This window comes from Nicotiana tomentosiformis, chromosome 10 (assembly GCF_000390325.3).
Source record: "Nicotiana tomentosiformis chromosome 10, ASM39032v3, whole genome shotgun sequence".
Lineage (NCBI taxonomy): Eukaryota > Viridiplantae > Streptophyta > Magnoliopsida > Solanales > Solanaceae > Nicotiana > Nicotiana tomentosiformis.
In genome coordinates this window covers 10,742,295-10,761,042 of record NC_090821.1, presented here as the reverse complement: position 1 = coordinate 10,761,042, position 18,748 = coordinate 10,742,295, and the positions used below count along the sequence as shown (strand labels likewise).

General features: G+C 37.6%; 1 protein-coding gene across 2 annotated transcripts; it reads left to right on the top strand.

Moving 5' to 3' along the window:
- Positions 1 to 931: 931 nt before the first annotated feature.
- On the top strand, positions 932 to 17,655 carry LOC104094108 (FH protein interacting protein FIP2). Of its 2 annotated transcripts, XM_009599969.4 has the most exons (11): positions 935 to 1,094; positions 1,537 to 1,646; positions 7,390 to 7,524; positions 8,294 to 8,449; positions 10,475 to 10,558; positions 11,950 to 11,996; positions 12,223 to 12,296; positions 14,036 to 14,094; positions 14,378 to 14,437; positions 15,473 to 15,553; positions 17,383 to 17,655. In XM_009599969.4, exons 1-11 carry the CDS (start codon positions 1,043 to 1,045, stop codon positions 17,434 to 17,436), a joined length of 912 nt encoding a protein of 303 aa, XP_009598264.1. In that variant the 5' UTR covers positions 935 to 1,042; the 3' UTR covers positions 17,437 to 17,655. The 2 variants fall into 2 exon arrangements, with proteins under 2 accessions (XP_070043778.1, XP_009598264.1); XM_070187677.1 differs by lacking the exon at positions 7,390 to 7,524 and having other exon boundaries at positions 932 to 1,094.
- Positions 17,656 to 18,748: the final 1,093 nt, after the last annotated feature.

Here is an 18,748-nt window from a genome sequence, read left to right as displayed (position 1 = left end):
TTTTGGAATTTTTCGAAAATTTAAAAAACTCCAAAAAGCTGTTTTTCAAAATTTACTCATATCACTCACAAAACTTCAAAAACAACCCAAAATTATATTCATGTCCAAATACAACTCTAATTTTCAAATACCATTTTCACTTGATTTTTTTTTTTGAAATTTTACAATTCTTATGTCCAAACGCCCACTTAATCTTTAAAACCGTCAAGTCATCCTTTTGGATGATTATTTCAATTTCTATAAAGATGTAAAAAAAAATGCACATCTCAATATGTACGAGAAATCACTATACTCACTTCTCATAATTGGTTTGAAATTCTTATGTATAATAAGTAATGTATGATCTCCCAAATAACCTCCATTAATATCAAAATTCTATAATTGTACAATCATTGCATAAATAGAACCCAACGAACAAAAAAGTATTACTCCTCTTGATGATGATAATGATTAAGTCAATGACACAAATAACCTTGGAAGAAGCTAATCTCGAACTTTTGACCTCGGAGCCAAGTCACATGACCAATGACCAAAACTTCAAGTTTAACAAAACTTTTAATTTTTGACCTTGAAAGTTTGCCCATTGGTAGGTGACCTACCAGAAAGGCCAAATATTAATACACTTCTTATAATGTCCTATTTCTGTCACTTTCTCGTATAAAAACACAAGACCTATGCCAAACAATAAGAGTAAACTTTATGCAATAACTTTCAATACTACACTCTTTAAAATTGAATTAGTCTTACGGAATGTTTGGCCAACAAAAAATGTTCTTTTTTACAAATTGCTTTAATCCGAAGTGTTTTTCGAAAAATTACTTATTAAGAGGAGGAATTTATTTTTTGCTTATAGTAGAGTAACCCTAAATACGGGAAGTATAGGGGTTAAAGTGAAAATTACTTAAAACAAATAGGGGCAAGAGTCCAAAGTTTCGAGGACTAGAAAGAAGAATCACCTTCGCCGACTGAAGGAGGCTGTCTGTTTCGGTGCATTGAATCATCCATCCCGGACCTCAAATCCAACCCCAGGAAGGAAGCGAAAATGGCCGATCACTCCGATAGCTCCTCCTCTTCCATGGTTCGTCTGAATATCGGTATACCCTCCCTCCCTCGCTCTTATGCTTAGACATTTGATGATTTGAATCGTAATGTACAGCTATTCTATTTCATATTTAAATTTAGACAAAAAGCTGATTTCTGGCCTTTCTGCACTATCTTCCAATTTTGTCACCGTACATACGATGAATCCTTTAGGAACTATCTTACAAGTAGTACTCTTTGTTTCTTTTAATTCATAGGTTTCCATTTTCTCACTGTACAGTAAATGAAGCATAAGATGCAATATTAGAAGCAGAAATCTATTTGGGTCTGAGATGAGTATAACAATTAATATGTTAAATGTCTTCATATTGTTACTTGAATACGAAAGGACAATGCTGAAGAATTTGTCATGCAGAAATATTACTGTAGGATTTTGCCTTGTCATTTTTCTCACACACAATCTCCTTTCGGTGATCCTATAATTCTTATTTAAAGGAGGGAAGAAGTTTTGCACAACACTGGATACCCTCACGCAGCGAGAGCCGGACTCGATGCTTGCTGCTATGTTTAGTGGCCGTCACACTATCTGCCAGGAGTCAGAGAAGGTATATACATACTATGCATGCACTCACTCGTTTATTTTCTGGAGGCATGTCACAATTGACCCTCAGATGTTCAAAATAGTTAGGGAAGAGCATCATTCATAGTTAAGGAAGGAGGATAGCAAGTTAGCCTTTTTCTTCAATTTGTGAAACTTTGAGTATTTTACATTACCTGAGAGGATTGGAGTCTGATCTTATCCCTTGAAGTTCTACTCTATCTCACACCACTTATAATAATATGAAGTGGGGTACTTCCTGCCATACATTACAATTGGAAAAGCCAAACCCTTGAGTGGAAAAAGTAAGACAACTGAGTACAATATATAACAAAATTTGATGTAGGACGAGTAAACAAGAAACAATTAGATTGGTAGAAAGACTATTTCACGAATAGTCTATCAACAAAGCTTGCTCTTGGCAAAGCTTAAACAGAGAAGATACAAGTGTTTACAGAGAAACCTTAAGGAGAGAATTGTTATTTACTTAATTACAGTAGTTGCTAAAAGGACTATTTATTGGCCAACACCCAATACTAGAATCTTCTCATTACTTGATGAATAGAAAATCAAATGCAATAAAAGCTAAGGTCCACTAAATCCTTCCACCCAAGATTGTTGTAATACTATTCAGGAAAGAATCTCCCAATTGGAAATTCCCTAAATCAATTGATTTGATTCTCTGCCTGATTTCCTGCATTGATTTGATTCTCTGCTTGATCTTCTGCATCAATTCTCCCCTTTCCAGGAAAGAACTCATCCCCGAGTTGACTGCAGCTTCCAAGTAGAGTGGTTCCTTAGATGGATGATAAGGTGAAAGGTCAGCTACTTTAAAAATCTTGAAAATTTTCATGGTGTCCGACAAATCGACCATATAGGCATTATCATTGATTTTCTTTTGGATGCGATAAGGATGATACTTCTTTTGTTGGAGCTTGTTATAAGTATCCAATGGAAACCTTTCTTTTCTCAAAAACACCATAACATCATCTCCTTCTTCAAAGGTCTATAAGCAACGCTGTTATTGGCAGCTGCCTTGTACTGGGAATTAGTCTCCTCAAGTTTTTGTTTGACTTCTGCATGAATATCCTGCACTTGTTTGACTTTGTGAGTTGCAGTTATGCTTGACCTCTCCAGAATCTTGGAAATCCGCAATAGTCTCCATCAACTTTCCCTTAACTATCTTCTAACGTTGTTGGAAAAAAGCTAAAGTGAACCATCTGGTCTTGGAGCCTTGTCTCCCGCACAACTCACCACCGCTTCCCTCACCTCTTCTTCTATTGCCCTTTCCAACCACTATCTCTTTCCTTTCCCTATTTGACAAAACACTATTCCCCCAAATTTAGTCTGCATGTCACATCTTCCTTGAACAACTAACAATAGCCCCCTTAACTTCATCCTCCCTTTCAAACACCACTCCATTCACTTTTAAGGAGTCAACGAAGTTCCTCTCTTATTCGCTACCGCAACCCTATGATTTTTTTTTGTATTAGAATCCCCCTCCTTAAACTACATCCTCCATTTTTGCCTCAAACTAGTCTCTTGAGCGACCGCTAAAGCTTGCCAAACCAAGTCCGAGGACTTAGCTTCAAGCCATATAAGGACTTCTTCAAATGACATACTTTTCCATACTTCCCCTGAGCAACAAAATCGGGTGGTGCTCTATATACACCTCTTCATGGAGATCACCAAGAAGGAATGCATTTTTGATATCCAATTGATGTAAAAGCCAATGTTCAAAAGCAATTTCGAAAATGAACAAGCGGACGAAAGTGAGTTTGGCCACTGGGGAGAAGGTGTTTGAATAATCCACGCCATTAGTTTGAGCATTATCCTTTAGCCACAATTCTTGCCGTAAGTCTTGTCACATAGCCATCCAGATTAAACTTTTAATTCAAAGACCCACTTACATCTAGTGTTATCAAAGGCGCTCTTAAAGCACGCTTAAGCCTTGAAGCGAGGCTCATAACACATGTTGAGCGCTTCGCCTCGTTTAGCAGCCTCGCTTAGCGGGCGCTTCACTGTTGTCATCAAGGCTCTAAAACATACTTTTCCTTGCCAATGAGCGTAATACTGAAGAGGCGACGTTGAACAATTGATATTTACTTTAATGTAAATTTTCTTTTAATTCTTTGTCCATATATTTGGTATTCTTGCTTATAGATATTAGTCTTGGATTACACATACATATTTGTGGTTTTTCTCAATTTGCACCTTTCTTTGTTAAAGCCCACATTTTATTTGCGCTTTAAGCCCAACAGGCCTTAACTTTTCGCCTTTGACAACACTGTTACATCTTACTGCTTCCTTTCCTTTGGGTAAATTCACCAAATCCCAAGTGTGGTTTTATCTATAGCATGCATCTCCTCAAGCATTGCACCACACCATCTAGAATGGTTCAAGGTCTGCTTTCTTGTTTTGGGTACAGAGATGGAGTCCAGAGAGCCAATCAAATAACTAGACGCATGAGATTAGTGGTAGTCATAAATAAAATTAGCAATGGAATATGTGAATTTGCACCGACGTGTACCTTTGGGTACAAGGATCAAGTTGAGGAGGATGTAGTGATGAAGTAACTGACGCAAGACAAATATCATTGGTCTCTCACCTGAGTAAACTTGAACAATTAACAATCTTGATGGAGTAGATAGAGTAATTGCTGACTCATGAGACACAATAGTCGGATGTTGCTCAATAGAATACCTGAACGATGTAGAAGAAACATCATCAACTGATTGTTCATGCAAAGAACTAGTGACTTGGTGGATTGACCACCCATCTTCCTTCTCCTGACTTGTAGAAATAGGAGTTGTGTAAAAGAGCGGTGTACTCTCCAAAAATACCACATCAGTTGATACAAGATAATCGTCAAATTTAGAAGAGTAGCAATGATAACTCTTTTGAAGGTGAGAATAGCCCAAGAAAATACACTTAAAAGGCTAACTTGGTAATAGATGGTCAGACATCTCGATCATAACATTTACTTCCAAATATCTAGGCTCCACTAGAAATATTGATTTGTTTGGGAAAAGAACACTATAAGGCACACCACCAACAAGCACATTAGATGGCATGCGATTAATAAGAAAACAAGCCGTAGAGACCGTATCGGCCCTAAATTGTTTGGGAACCTTTTCTTGGATTAGCAGTGCCCAAGTTGTCTCAAGTAAATGCCTATTCTTCCTCTCAACAACTCCATTTTTAGAGGGTGTATCAACACAAGCTGTCTGGTGTAGAATCTCGTGTTTTTTCATGTAGGTCTAAAATGAGTCTGACATATATTCTTTAGCATTATCACTCCTTAGTATGTGCACAAAAAACACTAAATTGAGTTTTCACTTTAGCGCAAAAGGCACAAAGGTGGGAATACACTTCAATTGGTTCTTCATAAAATAAATCCTAGTCGTTCGAGAATAATCATCCACAAAGGTAACAAAATATTTATATCCAGTTTTGGATAATGACATGACATGGTCCCCAAATATCAGAATGAATTAACTCAAAAGCAAACTCAGCTTGTTTATTAACCCTTGGACTTAACGAGCTACGATGGTGTTTTCTATACTGGCAAGACTCACAATCCAATGAAGGAACATCATAAAACTGAGGACAAAGCTTTTTCAACATAGGGAAAAAGAGATGTCCGAACTAACAGTGTGCTTCAAATGGAGATAAGACACTAGAACAAGCAACAGAGACATCCATTCATCAAGGATGTAGAGACCATCAAATATAGTCATTTACCAATAATCTGCTTCATCACAAGATTCTGAAGTAGACAATGATCAGGAAAAAAAGGAAAAAATACGATAGAACCATTTAGCTCCTTCGTAAGTCTACTCACAAAAATAAGATTAAAGGCGACTTTTGATAGTCTTAATACAATGTAATATTGGAGGTTTGTTTAATAGTCCAGATCCCACAATGCTACAGGTTGACCCATCAACTACAGTAACTGGAGAGAGTGCTTGAAGAGGGTGCTTTATGTGCCTGAAAGCTAGAAAAAAATATTAGGATTACTTGTCATGTGATTAGTGGCGCCTAAATCAATCACCCACTTGCTTGAAGAGGAAATAATACATGTGTTACGTGACTCAGCAAGGGTAGTAACCGAAGTGGATTCCTTAAGTGATTTTCGATACTGAGAGAATTTTGCAAACTCATCCGCCGAGACCAGAATTGTTTTAGTAGATGATAGCCTATTAGCAACAACAACCTTAACTATTTTCTTAATCAAGGATTCTCACGACAGAGAATATCAAAGCTTCACAAAATAGCAACCCAAACTGCTAATATTTGAGGATAAGATAAATATCATTCGAGATAACATGGCACCCAAAAGTTTCAAATCTGACCCAACAAAACTTCTCTGGAACAAAACCAATAAACCATTCAAACGGATCAGACGAATCTGACCCAACAGAGGAAATTCCCAACAGAATGAAAATTTTAATTAAAGAGAGAAGCCTCACCAATCAGGCAGCCCCAACACAATACTGAGTATCAAAGAAATCGAACAACACCAAAAGAATCAAAATCTGCTCAGAAAAGTTTAACAAGAAACTAGAAAGAAGAATTTTTGAGCCCTAGCGGTTTTGATGACCTCGGATATTAGATTGGGTTAGAGTCCCACACTGATTGGGAATGAGTTGGTCGTCTTCTTATATAGAGTTGAGCAATCTTTTCCTCATGAGCTAGCTTTTGGGGTTAGAGTCCCATACTAACTAGGGAATGGGTTGGTGGTCTACTTTTATAGACTTGGGCAATCATTTCCGCCTAGCTTCTGGGGTTGAGTTAGGCCATATCTTCACTTAATGTATGTGATAAAGAAAATAATTTTGCACATGTTAGAATATCCATTTTGTTTATTAGTTTTTGGTGCACCCATGAGATAGATTATTGGATATCTTTCGTATTAATCACAGTTTGTGTAGGTTCTCTACTATTTAATATACTATCGGGTTTCTTACCCCATAACATCAATAAAAAATATTATTATGAAAAAAAAATGAGACAAGGAATTATCTTGAGTTAAAGATTGATAGAGCTAGCGATGACAACGTTATTGTATTAACGATGTCTATTTTGTATTCTTGTAGTTGTAGAAATAAAAATACCAATCTTTTCACCACTTGCTTTAAGAATTTTAATTTTCTTTGGAGTATTGCAATTTCAGTTCAAGATGCATTATTTGTAACAGATTTACATGAATACATGAACAAGCATGTGCATAAGCTGCACCTCATCCAAAAAATAAAAGCATGTGCATAAGCTCCGAATTCTGTTACATTTTTACATTTATCTTCTTATTCTGCTCTTTTTTCTTTTTTTCTCTGCTGTGTAATTATATGTTGGTATTCCCACCAAGGTGCACTATTCTCGTGGATAAGCTCAGTTGCTTTGTTCTAATGTTCTCATAGGATCAATATTTTTGGTCTTTTAGTAATTCAAACTTGGACAGTTCAAGATAAACTGTGTAGTTGCGCAGGGTCCTACAACACTGGTTTGGTTTTGGTTACCATGATACGATGTCTATGCATGCATATTAGAAATTTGCTGGGATGCTCTGTTCATTGGTATTAGCTTGATATTTTGTTTGAGGAAATATTATTTATATCTCTTCCTCGTCAAATATATTTATTATCTTTGGTAGGCATCAAGCTTATATTCCTTCATGTTGATCTTTGAGAAAGGGAATCTATGGTCTATGTTTTCACGACTTCAGATCTCCTTTCGATGTGTTATTGCAGGGATACATATTCGTTGACAGGGACGGAAAGAATTTTCGCCATATCCTAAATTGGTTGAGGGATGGTGTAATTCCACCTTTGAAAGACTCTGAATATGCTCAGCTTTTGCGAGAGGCGGAGTACTATCAGCTTCTTGTAAATCCATTTCTCTTTAATTGTTCATTGTGCACTTATGTATTATAAAGTACACATTGGATGCGTTCATTAAGATTTAAGGGCAGATTTTGTTTGCTTGAACCATGTGCGTATGCATTGCAGCAGAGAATAATTGCAATGGCTTCTCTTACTTCTTTCACTGCCTTGGAGATCCTATTTCATTAACTTTTTGGTGTTTCATGTAGATGATATACTTTTCATTTATTTGTTTATGTTTCTTGAGGATGTAGGAGCATGTTAAATAGCCTCTCCAGATGGAACAAGACCCTTTTTTGTCATAGACCATTGAGATATTTGAGATAAAGATTGAGGTTGGTTGAGATTTGCTTGGTTTATAAACCGTTCTGTTTTCCTGAGGTTGTAGTGAACCAAAGCGCTAGCTGTCATGGTTCCCAAAACATTGATATCAATGCAACTACTCATTAGTTGTGATTTGATTTTTTTCGTGAATGTTTCTCTTGAATATATCTGTTAAAAGGTATAGAGATGTCAGATAATCTTTATTTCTACTGAATAGCGGATGCTGTTTGGAATTCAACTTTTTTGAGAGCTGTTATAGATTCTCTAATTTTTGTTTTTGTTTTTATATGGGAGATCTTCCCAGAAATAATAAACTTATTCACCTTATCAAATAATTCAGCTATTTCGAGAGCTACAAGAATTTACTTGCAGCTAAATACTCTTCGTATGGGGTTTCTGTGTGTCCTTGAAGTTGTTAAAACTACTCAGTTTACCTGTTTCATTTCAGGGACTAGTAGATGAAGTTAAAGCTGTTCTGAGTAAGAGGAAGGAGGATGAGGAGTTGGGTACCGAATTGACACGCATTGATATTATCAAATGCATACAATCTGACAGAGTCAGATTTCGGGGAATTAATCTTTCTGGTCTCGATCTTTCGAAGTTGGTAATATACTCTAGTGCTACACTATTTCATTTCTTTATGCTCTTATTTGCTGATACGTTTGCTTAATCTACACTCTCTGGAGTGCTTCTTACCCAAAACCGGATATTTTCTGGTACCTTGGGTCAGTAATCCAAGGTGACGGGGAGATCGGTGAGGATGTCACACACCGTATTGGAGTAGGATGGATGAAGTGGAGGCTTGCCTCCGGTGTCTTGTATGATAAGAAGGTGCCACTAAGACTTAAAGATAAGTTCTACAGAATGGTGATTAGACTGGCTATGTTGTATGGGGCGGAGTGTTGGCCTGTAAAAAACTCTCATGTCCAGAAGTTGAAAGTAACGGAAATGAGGATGTTGAGATAGATGTGTGAGCATACTAGGAGAGACAACAAAAAATAAAGTTATTCGAGACAAGGTGGGGGGTGGTTCCGCGGAGGATAAGCTGCGGGAAGTGAGAATGAGATGGTACAGGCATGTGAGGAGATGTCCGGAGGCCCAGTAAGGAGGTGTGAGAGGTTGCACATGGGGTCTAGGGAGGGGTAGAGGGAGGCCTAAGAAGTATTGGGGAGAGGTGATTACATATGATATGGCGCTTCTGCAGCCTACTGAGGACATGACCCTTGATAGGAAGTTGTGGAGGTCGAAGATTAGGGTAGAAGGTTAGTAGGTAGTATAGTGTACTTCCCTTTCTTACTGGTAGCTTTAGCATTACGCTAGTTGTGGCTTATTCTTTGCATATTATTACCTATTATTGCTTCTGGTTCATTTTGTTTAAATCTCACTATTGCTTATGCTTTCTTCTCATAACTTATTCATTTTTATATTTTACATTTCTTTACTGATTACTGTACTTACCCGAGCTGAGGGTCTCTTGGAAACAACCTCTCTACCTGCACAAGGTAGGAGCAAGGTCTGAATACACACTACCCTCCCCAGACCCCACTTGTTGGAATATACTGGGTATGTTGTTGTTGTACTTGACAAAGAATTTATGCTTCATCTTTCCTCTATAGGGGCATCATCGTCCTCATCCTTTTTTTTTAAATTTTTTTTAATGATGTTTATCAATATATAAATGAATAAGAGAGCAAAAATTTTGTGAGATAAAGAGGGTACAAGAAAGGACAAGTTGTCCTCAAGTCTTACATTAAGAAAAAGGGGAAATTCAGAATACAACGTTTGATCTCCTGTAGAATTTAAAAAATGTCCTGTGGCCTTACTCCACAAAGATTATAGAAAGACTACTTTATTCTAGAGATGGTCTTGTGAGAGATAATGATCCTAAAAGAGTTAGCATTCCTTTGTACCCAAATGCACCAGAAAACAGACAGGTAGCAAAGTGCATTTCCTAGTATCTCTCTTTTTGCTATGAGCCGACGAGTTCATGACAGAAGCCTTAGCACAAGGCAGAGAATAACTAGTTACGGGTCGATGTGGCCAAGCAACATATCCACCAATTCATTATTCTTTTTATTTTTGGTTTGTAATATATCTCCCTAATATTCCAAAGTCGGGCACAATTGCATTGCAAATGGACTCATAGAAAGAGATGTGAATTAGTTACGCTACTACTATTGCACAAATCCTGCTAATACTTATTTTTGCATAATATCTTCTCCGGGGTTGAGTCTACCATAAAATAGGGATGAAGCAAATTACATATTAGGGGCAAATTGCATTTCAGGTGAAGGGGCTGAGGTAAAATCTATAGAGGTATGTGATTCAACAATGCCTGGGGAGAATTTGTTAGTAAAGACTACCAATGGCTCTGGGTTCCAAACTTAAGTATCTCCAGAATTGGAGAATTCAATCTCGGGATGCCATGTGAAAAAAGCTTTTTCTCTTCCACTGTTATCTAGGTTCCTTAAAAAGGTGAAAATTCTTAGAAAAGGAAGCCCATCTTGGTGGCATCATAATAGCTTTCTTTCTTCTGTGTTACTCCTCTTTGGCAAGTTAGGAGAAGCCATTATTCGTGCTATTTTTCTAGAAGTTTTTAATTAGTTAATGGTGCCTGTTTTATGTGCAGGACTTGTCATTTGTGGACTTCAGCTATGCATGTCTGAAAACCGTGTTCTTCTCGCGTGCCAATCTTCAGTGTGCAAAATTCAGGGTATTATTTCTCAATTGAAAGTTGCTGAATTTTCAACTGCAGTTAGTGTGCAGATCATTGAGAATGTTACTATATATTTACGCAGTCATAATACCTTTGGGAGAGTGGTCGCCTTTTAACTTTAGCATTGCATTTCTTTTATTTACACTTGTGATAATAGTTTATAATCTAGAATATACAATTCTGAGAAGAACAAAGTAGCACTCCACAATCTTTGGATGAGCTATTCGTTTTCGGTTTGGTAAGAGGAAGGGAGAAAACTTGGAATTTGCTAAGCCCTCGCTTTGGCTTTGTTTGGCTAAAAAGGAGTTCTAGTGTTATCTACTTTTCCAAGATTAAGGATTGTGTTCTGAAGTGTTGCAATGTCTACTTTAGCAGAGTACTTAACTGGAGCTAATTGGGAATGCTTCAGTCCCATCTGTGGTGTTGATGGGAGATGAGTGTCTTAGCAGCCAATTTTAGAAGAAAATGGCTGGACTGGGATTTGACTAGGTTATGCCAGCTTGATCAAAGGCTTGTAACCTTGTTTGAGTGCGGTAACTATATTACTGTATGGGAAGGAGGAGGAAGTTATTGAGAGGGGTAAGCTATGTCATATGGACTCTCCTTTTTGTCTTGAAATGCCCGCGTTGAATAGGTATGGCCTCGGTAATACCTTGTTGGATCCATACCTTTTGCAGATTCTCATACCCCAGTCCATGTAATAATATATAGACGATAAGGATCCCAAATCAGTCTCACCGATTTCCAGTCTTCTTTGCAAATTGTCTCTTGCTCAGGGTTATTTGCACATTCTTTTGGATAAGTGGTTGTTTCTTAATAATTTATCAAGATTGGATGTCTTATGTTGTGTAAAAGAAGTTTTGGAGATAGTAAACTATGTTGCATGCTCTTCTATTTGCTTGATGTGCCCACATCAAATGGGTATGATAGGGTAATATCTTATTTGATTGCCTGTAGCTGAATCTCATACCCGACTCCATATAGCGTAGACGTAATGATTTCAATCAGTCTGAGCCATTTCAAGTCTTTGCAAATTGCCTCATTTGGTGCTGTAAGGTACTTGCAGGCATACTTCGGACTAAGCTGGTCTTAAATAAGTTAAGTGCACAAGATCGCATGTTTTCTCGTGTAGCCATTGTACATAGCTGGAATCTTTTTGTCCTTTTCAATGAAACTCTTGATTGCTAATCCCGTAAAAGGAAAAGTAAAAGTAAAAGTTAGCTTTTATGTAGGGAACTCTTGGTTGGCTGGTGGTATATGTAGAGTCCTTGTTTACAAGGGCTCAGGGAACAGTTGCACTCTAAGCTCCTTATACTAATATCTGCGCATGACTTCAGTCACTAAGTAATGATTTTTTTTTCTTGGTCGGTCTTTAACTTTTGGTACAGGATGTCGATGCTGAAGCTTCCATTTTTCACAATGCCACATTGCGCGAGTAAGCTAAAGAACATAATCTTTCGGTTTCCACATCATAAGTAGATCATGCATTGCATTTAATCATCTTTTCATTGTTCGATTTTTTAAAGATTCATCCACTATACAATCCCTTTTAACAGGCTCTACATATTTGTATAAAGGAATTGTTTAAGCACACATGTTATTTTATAGCTCATCTTTACTGTCAAGTTGCAACCTTAGTGATTTTGTCTTGCCTAGGGAAGATGTGAATTCACTGGAGCAAACCTTCGTGGAGCTGTATTAGCTGGTGCTAATCTTCAAAGTGCAAATTTACAAGGTAATGGTTACAACAGATTTGTTTTGATATTTTCTAATAAGGTAAATAATTTCATTAAGGCAGCCCAGTGCAGTAATCTCCGCTATGCATGGGGTCCGGGAAAGAGCCGGGACCACATTGGGTCTTATGTACGCAACCTTACCTTGCATTTCATTAATAATGGGAAAATCTCCCGCATACAAGTAGTATATGAAAAAGTAGAGAATCTACATCAAAGTGTGATACTGTAGGTGCAAAACCAATCTTCTAGACAAACTGGAACCTCATGGACGCACCAAAAAAAAAACTAAAAATGAGAGGCTATTCCTCAAATGTACATGGGCACACTCCATCTCCTCGAAAACTCTCCTTTTCATTCCCTCCACAGGACCCAATTTCATCACCTTGAAGGTTATGTTGCTGAAGAAGTCCTCCCATCCTTTCATAATAATCCTCCAAAGTCCACATCCAAAAGGAAGTGACACTTTTGTCATAATGCTAGCCTCTTTTCAATTCTCTCAATCACTGGATTCCACACTGCTTGGTCCTTATTGGAAGCACCTAAGGGTAACCAGAGATGAGTAGTTAGCAGAGCTCCAATCTGCAATTGAGCACTTGTGTTAGATTTTCAATATTGTTCGCTTCATCCACCGGAATGGTCTCACTTCCTGTGTTTGATCTTGAGGCCTGACAGTGACACTGCGGGAACCTTATAAGAAGTTATCTAAGATAATCCAGTGGTTCATCCATGTACGCATTACAGAAAACTAAAGTGTCGTCAGCGGACAAGAGATGTGAAACCCCCTCACCGTACGTAGCCCCCCGATCGCTGAAGAAAAGTCTCTCAGTAACCACCTACCACTACATTATCCATCGTTCTACTTCATGCTTCCATAACCAGAATGAAAAGCATGGGGTATAATGGATCCCACTGGCTCAAGTTGCTCGAGCTGCCAAAGAAACCACACGCGCTACCATTCACTAGACCTGAAGTCTGACCTTAGAAATAGTTTGTGGATTTTAAGGGAGTTGCTAACTCCCAACTATCACTTATGTGTAATTACCTACAAACTTGCTGTAAATCTAATATCTCATTGATGATTGTCCTTGACTTTAATCAATCACTCAACTACTCCTCAATGTCCTCAACTTTAATCATTTGGAGAATTTCAGTGTTGGCTTGCTGCTGTTACAGATGTTCTTGCTTTTATTAAATTTGTTTGCTGTCTTATTCTGTACTTTGAAAGCTAGTCAATGATTCTCTTGGATGTTTAAATTAGGAAATTTTGTTTCTAGGTTAGCTCTAGCAGTAATTTACATCGAAGTATTATGTTGTGTCCCTATACGAAAAAGAAAACATGAAAAGCATTTTTTCAATTAGTCGAGAGGAATGCCTAATTGACTCATTCTTTTGAATTTAGCCAGAGCAATGCCAAGTTACTTCATTGTTTTGGATATAGACAGATTAGAAAAATTGAATAGCAATTCTGCCGCTAATAGGAGCCAAACCTAATTTTTCTATGCTTGATCAACAAAGCAAAAGAAACAAGATCGTTTCCCTATATAATACTGTTAAACTATGTATGAAATCGGCATATATTTTTGTTTAAAATATTTCCTGATGATTTAGCAGGCTGTTTTCTTTTCACATGTAAAGCATGAACAGTCTGCTTGTGATCAAGAATATATGTTCTTTCTTGATATTGTCCTTCTGTCTGTCATTTTTATTATTATGATAATCCTTCTTTATTTAAATACAGATGCCTGTCTAATAGGCTGTAGCTTTTGTGGGGCGGATCTTCGTTCAGCTCACCTACAGGTTAAATTCTTTGGCTGCATCCTCTTAATCCCATCCTTTTTTACATCTTTTCTTGAACAAGATATTCTATTACAGCCCCTGTCTCTGATTCTTTTTAAATATAATTCTTATTCAACTTTGGTGGTAGAAACTGAGTGAACGTAAGATTTGCAATGAGAGGCCTAGATTCTTATCCTTTGTTTATATGCTCTCACCCGAGTTTTACAACTCTGTTCAGCATTTTTATTCTGAGGCTTGTGTGATTGTGAACATGATAAATTACTATTTATTCTCAAACTCTCAGACGGCTGATCTTACCAATGCCAATCTCGAAGGAGCGAATCTTGAAGGCGCCAATCTGAAGGTAAAAGATGACTTTTAAAATATTTTTTGCTTATAATTCACTGGAAGTTCACTCGACCCAACTAGATTTCGTTCCATTTTTGCTAAAAAATATTACAAACTGTTCTTTAACAAGGATTGTAGAGTACTCCATGTAGGTTTTGCTTCCTGCTTGGACCACAGCTTCTTGAAATAGGAATAAGTGACCTTTCAACAGCCTTTATACACTTTCTTTCTACAGCTTCAAACTGCTTTATTTGCTACGGTGAAAGCATTTAAGATATTATCCTAATATAGTAACACATGGGGCCTTCTATTTAAGCATCTTCGTCATGTATTATGTTATTTGTCTAGGCCCGACCTGCAGAACTTAACAATTAACTGGTAAGGGGTTGAGTTACTAACCACTAAGGGCTAAAGTTCACAAGTCATGGAATGTTTAACCTAAATTGACGGCCATACCTAGACACTACCTTATAAGTCATGAAACTCCTCCGTCCCTTCCCATGTGTGATGATTTTGTCCTACATAAACATTACTTGCTTATCAATGTCAGCCAAACCTTTCCTTTTCTTCACCTGGACCGGGCATTCACAATCTATTGTTGTAATGAGGCACTTGCAACACCCAATTTAGTCTATACCACCTAAAGCATAATGCAATGAGATCCCTCTTTCATCTCAAATCAAGAGGTTCTGCCACCCCCTCCACTAACTTGAGTAAAAGAGTCTTACGAACAGTCTGGAAGATATCTCTTGTTAGTTTTCAAAATTTTCTTGAACTTTGCAGACAGAATCTTTCTCACTCCTCCCCCCCTTCCCCATTTCTCTTTGGGATTTATAAATAGTAAGTGCAGGCATTAATAGAGGGGCACCAAGGGTTGGCAGTACAAAAATTAATAAAAAGTGAGAGGACTCTGAACCTATAGTCTACTCATCCAAAAGAGTATATGAACTCTCATGACGAGTCAGCTACGCTTATTACTTTTTCTTGTGAATCCAAACAAGGATTCAATTTCCTTTAATGCCTCTTGATTAATTTCCACAATTTATTCCAGGGTGCAAAGTTAACCAATGCAAATCTGAAGGGTGCAAATCTTCAAAGAGCTTATCTTCGGCATGTAAATCTTCGTGATACGGTAAGTCACTACCACTGAGAATCAAAGAGCTTTGTGATTTCTTCTGTATGTTTCATTTAATCCTCATTTAGGTTGGTTTTACGATGCATGGATGTGGGAATTATTTTTTTGGGGGGGGGGGGGGGGATAATTGCTTAAAACATAATCGTGGTTTCATTCACTGGCAAGGATTTCCCTTTTCCTGTCTTTTTGCTGAATGTTCTTGCGTTCCAATTTCATCCAATGAATTTCCATCTGGAAAGAAAGAAAGTTGATTGTAGTTCAATCAAAGTTTCTTGAATATTTTGAAGTTATATTGGTATCATGAGGAACTCCAGTGAGATCTCAGTCTTTGAACTTCAAACTACTTGTAGCAGTGCATTTGACCTCACCAACTATTGCAATGCTAGTAACCATGAGTTGCTAAATATATGTGAATGACAGATCTCTGCCATCAGTCAATATCTCTCCCACAATTTGCTACTTGAATATCATCTCGAACTCAAGCCGTTGAGTTTTTGGGTGTTTGTGTGGCTACTCTCTCATGAATCCATATTGATTTCAAGTTGCTTTCTTGCAGTAATTACTTGCCCAACCTCTCAAGCTTACCTGTGATGTATTTGCATTTTCTTAATTGTGACTACTAACTCTTACTTTCACTTTTATGTATTATTTTTTGAGATGGAACTTTTATGTATTATTATGGGTAAAGAAGCATGAGGTCAACATTACCATTTTTCAATATCTAGCACTAGGTTTTGGAGTAAAACAGAATTTACATTCTAATCTTTGACTACTTAAGTGTCTTGTCACTCAAATTGTTAAAGGCAGAATATTTTAGTTACGAATATGTGACATCTGGCATCTAAAGGTATGACCTAGTAGCCTATGAAGTGGGTGCAGACCAGGGTTCAAATCCCACGCTAACTCTGCCTTAGCTTGATGGGCAGAGTTATCCGGTACCTATGCTTACGGGAGGTAGCAGGTACCTTGTCGAATAATCAAGGTGTGCAAATGCTGGTCCGGACACCACTCTTATTTAAAAGAAGTGGCACTGTGAAGTAAAGTTTGTGAGACAACCTATCAAATAATGTGCTTAGTTGCAGCCCCAGAAATTAGTACGCATGACATATAAGAACCAGAATCATTTACGTTGCACTGGGTGCTCATCAGCCAAGGCATACGTGTGGCTATGTGTTTTATTCTGAGACCATCTTTGTTCTACTAGCATGTCATATCTGAGGTCAGCTGCAGAAAACTTGCATGGTAATTCCCTTAGGGATCGTTTGGTTACCGGGTGGGATAGACAAAGATATCCCATCTGATTAGCTATCCCACATTCTATAATGGATAGCTTATACCACCATTTTGGTATAAAATTTATCCCAACACCAGCTTACCCATAACCAAACATGAGATAAATACAATTCCAAATTCTATCCCGGGATTAGTTTCCTTATCCCGGTAACCAAATGACCTCTAACTGTTGCTGTTGGACCATCAAGTGTGGTTCCATCTAGAGAGATTCCAAGGAGTTTTATGAAAGAGTATGAACAATGAATTTTGGGAGCTCCTTAACTCCTTTTAGTTGTATGCGTTGAGGTTTCTTCCCATTCCATGACTTATGTCCTCTTTAGTACTAGCATGCAATGTAGTGTCTGATGTGACAAAATTTGACCATATTAGTTTCCTGATCGTATATTTGCCTGAAATAGAGGGGAAGGTTCAACAAAGATGGAGCTAGTCACTTGAGTGGTTGTGGACTTGTGGTTCAGCTTCACTGTTAATAGTCTGTGCTTGGAACTATGATTAGATTTGAATCAACTAAATATTTCATTTTCTTTTCTCAGCATTTGGAGGGGGCGAAGCTTGATGGTGCAAATTTACTGGGTGCAATCAGGTGACACCCCTCTCAATGTGGGTTGTAGCTCATTTTAAGGTTAATATCTGTATTAGTTTTTACCCAAATTGTTTCAACCATGCTGGCCTTGCTAAAATGTTTAGCTTCTGTTCTGAGATGAACAAAGATGTACTGAGACAATATTGACATGCTCGATAATTTCCTGATCGTATATTTGCCTGAAATCTGATCGTATAAATCTAAGGCGAGAATTTGTGTTTAATTTGTGGATTACGCCTAATCTGTCTGCATAGATGGGTATTTTAAACAAGATGTACCAAGACAAATCGATTGCGTTTAAGGTGGAAGTTATCCTTATTAACTATCGGTCTCATTTCTTGTTATTTTAAGGGCTAGAAGTCCAGTGAAAAGTAGCAGCAAAGCATACATCTAATAGATTATCATCAAAGCTTATAACTTAGTCATATCATAATTGCTTACAAGCAATAAAGCATACATCAAACAATTTATCATCGCTTGTAATGTAGTATTATCATAATTAAATACATCTACTCTTTTATACATCATGATTGGTATAACAATGTCCGTTCTTCTTCCGCTCCTCTTTTTTTTGGCAAGGAAAATCAACAGTAGAGACCATATATAAAGGAAGAGGGGAAAAGAAAAGTAGTTCACCATAAGAAGTTATAACTCACTTAACTGTGCTTGCAAATATTATTGCAGTTTTTTTTTAAAATATTTATGTTGGACCAGTTTTGGTTCTGCCAAATCAATTTCTTTAGGGTAACATACTTTCGAGTTTTTTTTTGGTTGATTTCCCTCCCCTTTGATTTCCCTTTGATCCCTTTTTGTTGGAGCTATTTTTCTTTGGCGACTCGAACTCACGACCCTGAAGTTGTAGGTGCGGGGTGTTCCATCTGATCAACCCCTCTTGTCTGTTTTCAACCTCGTCTAAACGAGATGTTAGAATTTGATAATGAGCTTCAAGAAATAGTTCAAGAAAAAGATATACAGCATTTCACCGCCCCCCACCAATAACTACAATAGCGGAATCAAAAAAAAGTTAGTAGCTTCTAAAAATTGAACTGATAAAGTGTCCTATTGACAAACAAAAAAGCTCTCCGTACAAGTATCTGCCTACTTTTTTGGCGTGCCTTCCAATGGGGACGACGCCAGCACTATATCGGCGTGTCCAACTGGAAATCTCGCTCCCCCAGTTGGGGGGCGATGAACCCGACTGAAGGAATTGCTCTGAAGACTGACTATGCAAATGTTGTCATAGCACAATCGAAACCCTAAAATCCAAAACCTAGCTCTCTAGTGGTGGCCCGACAGCGACACACAACATGCCGGCA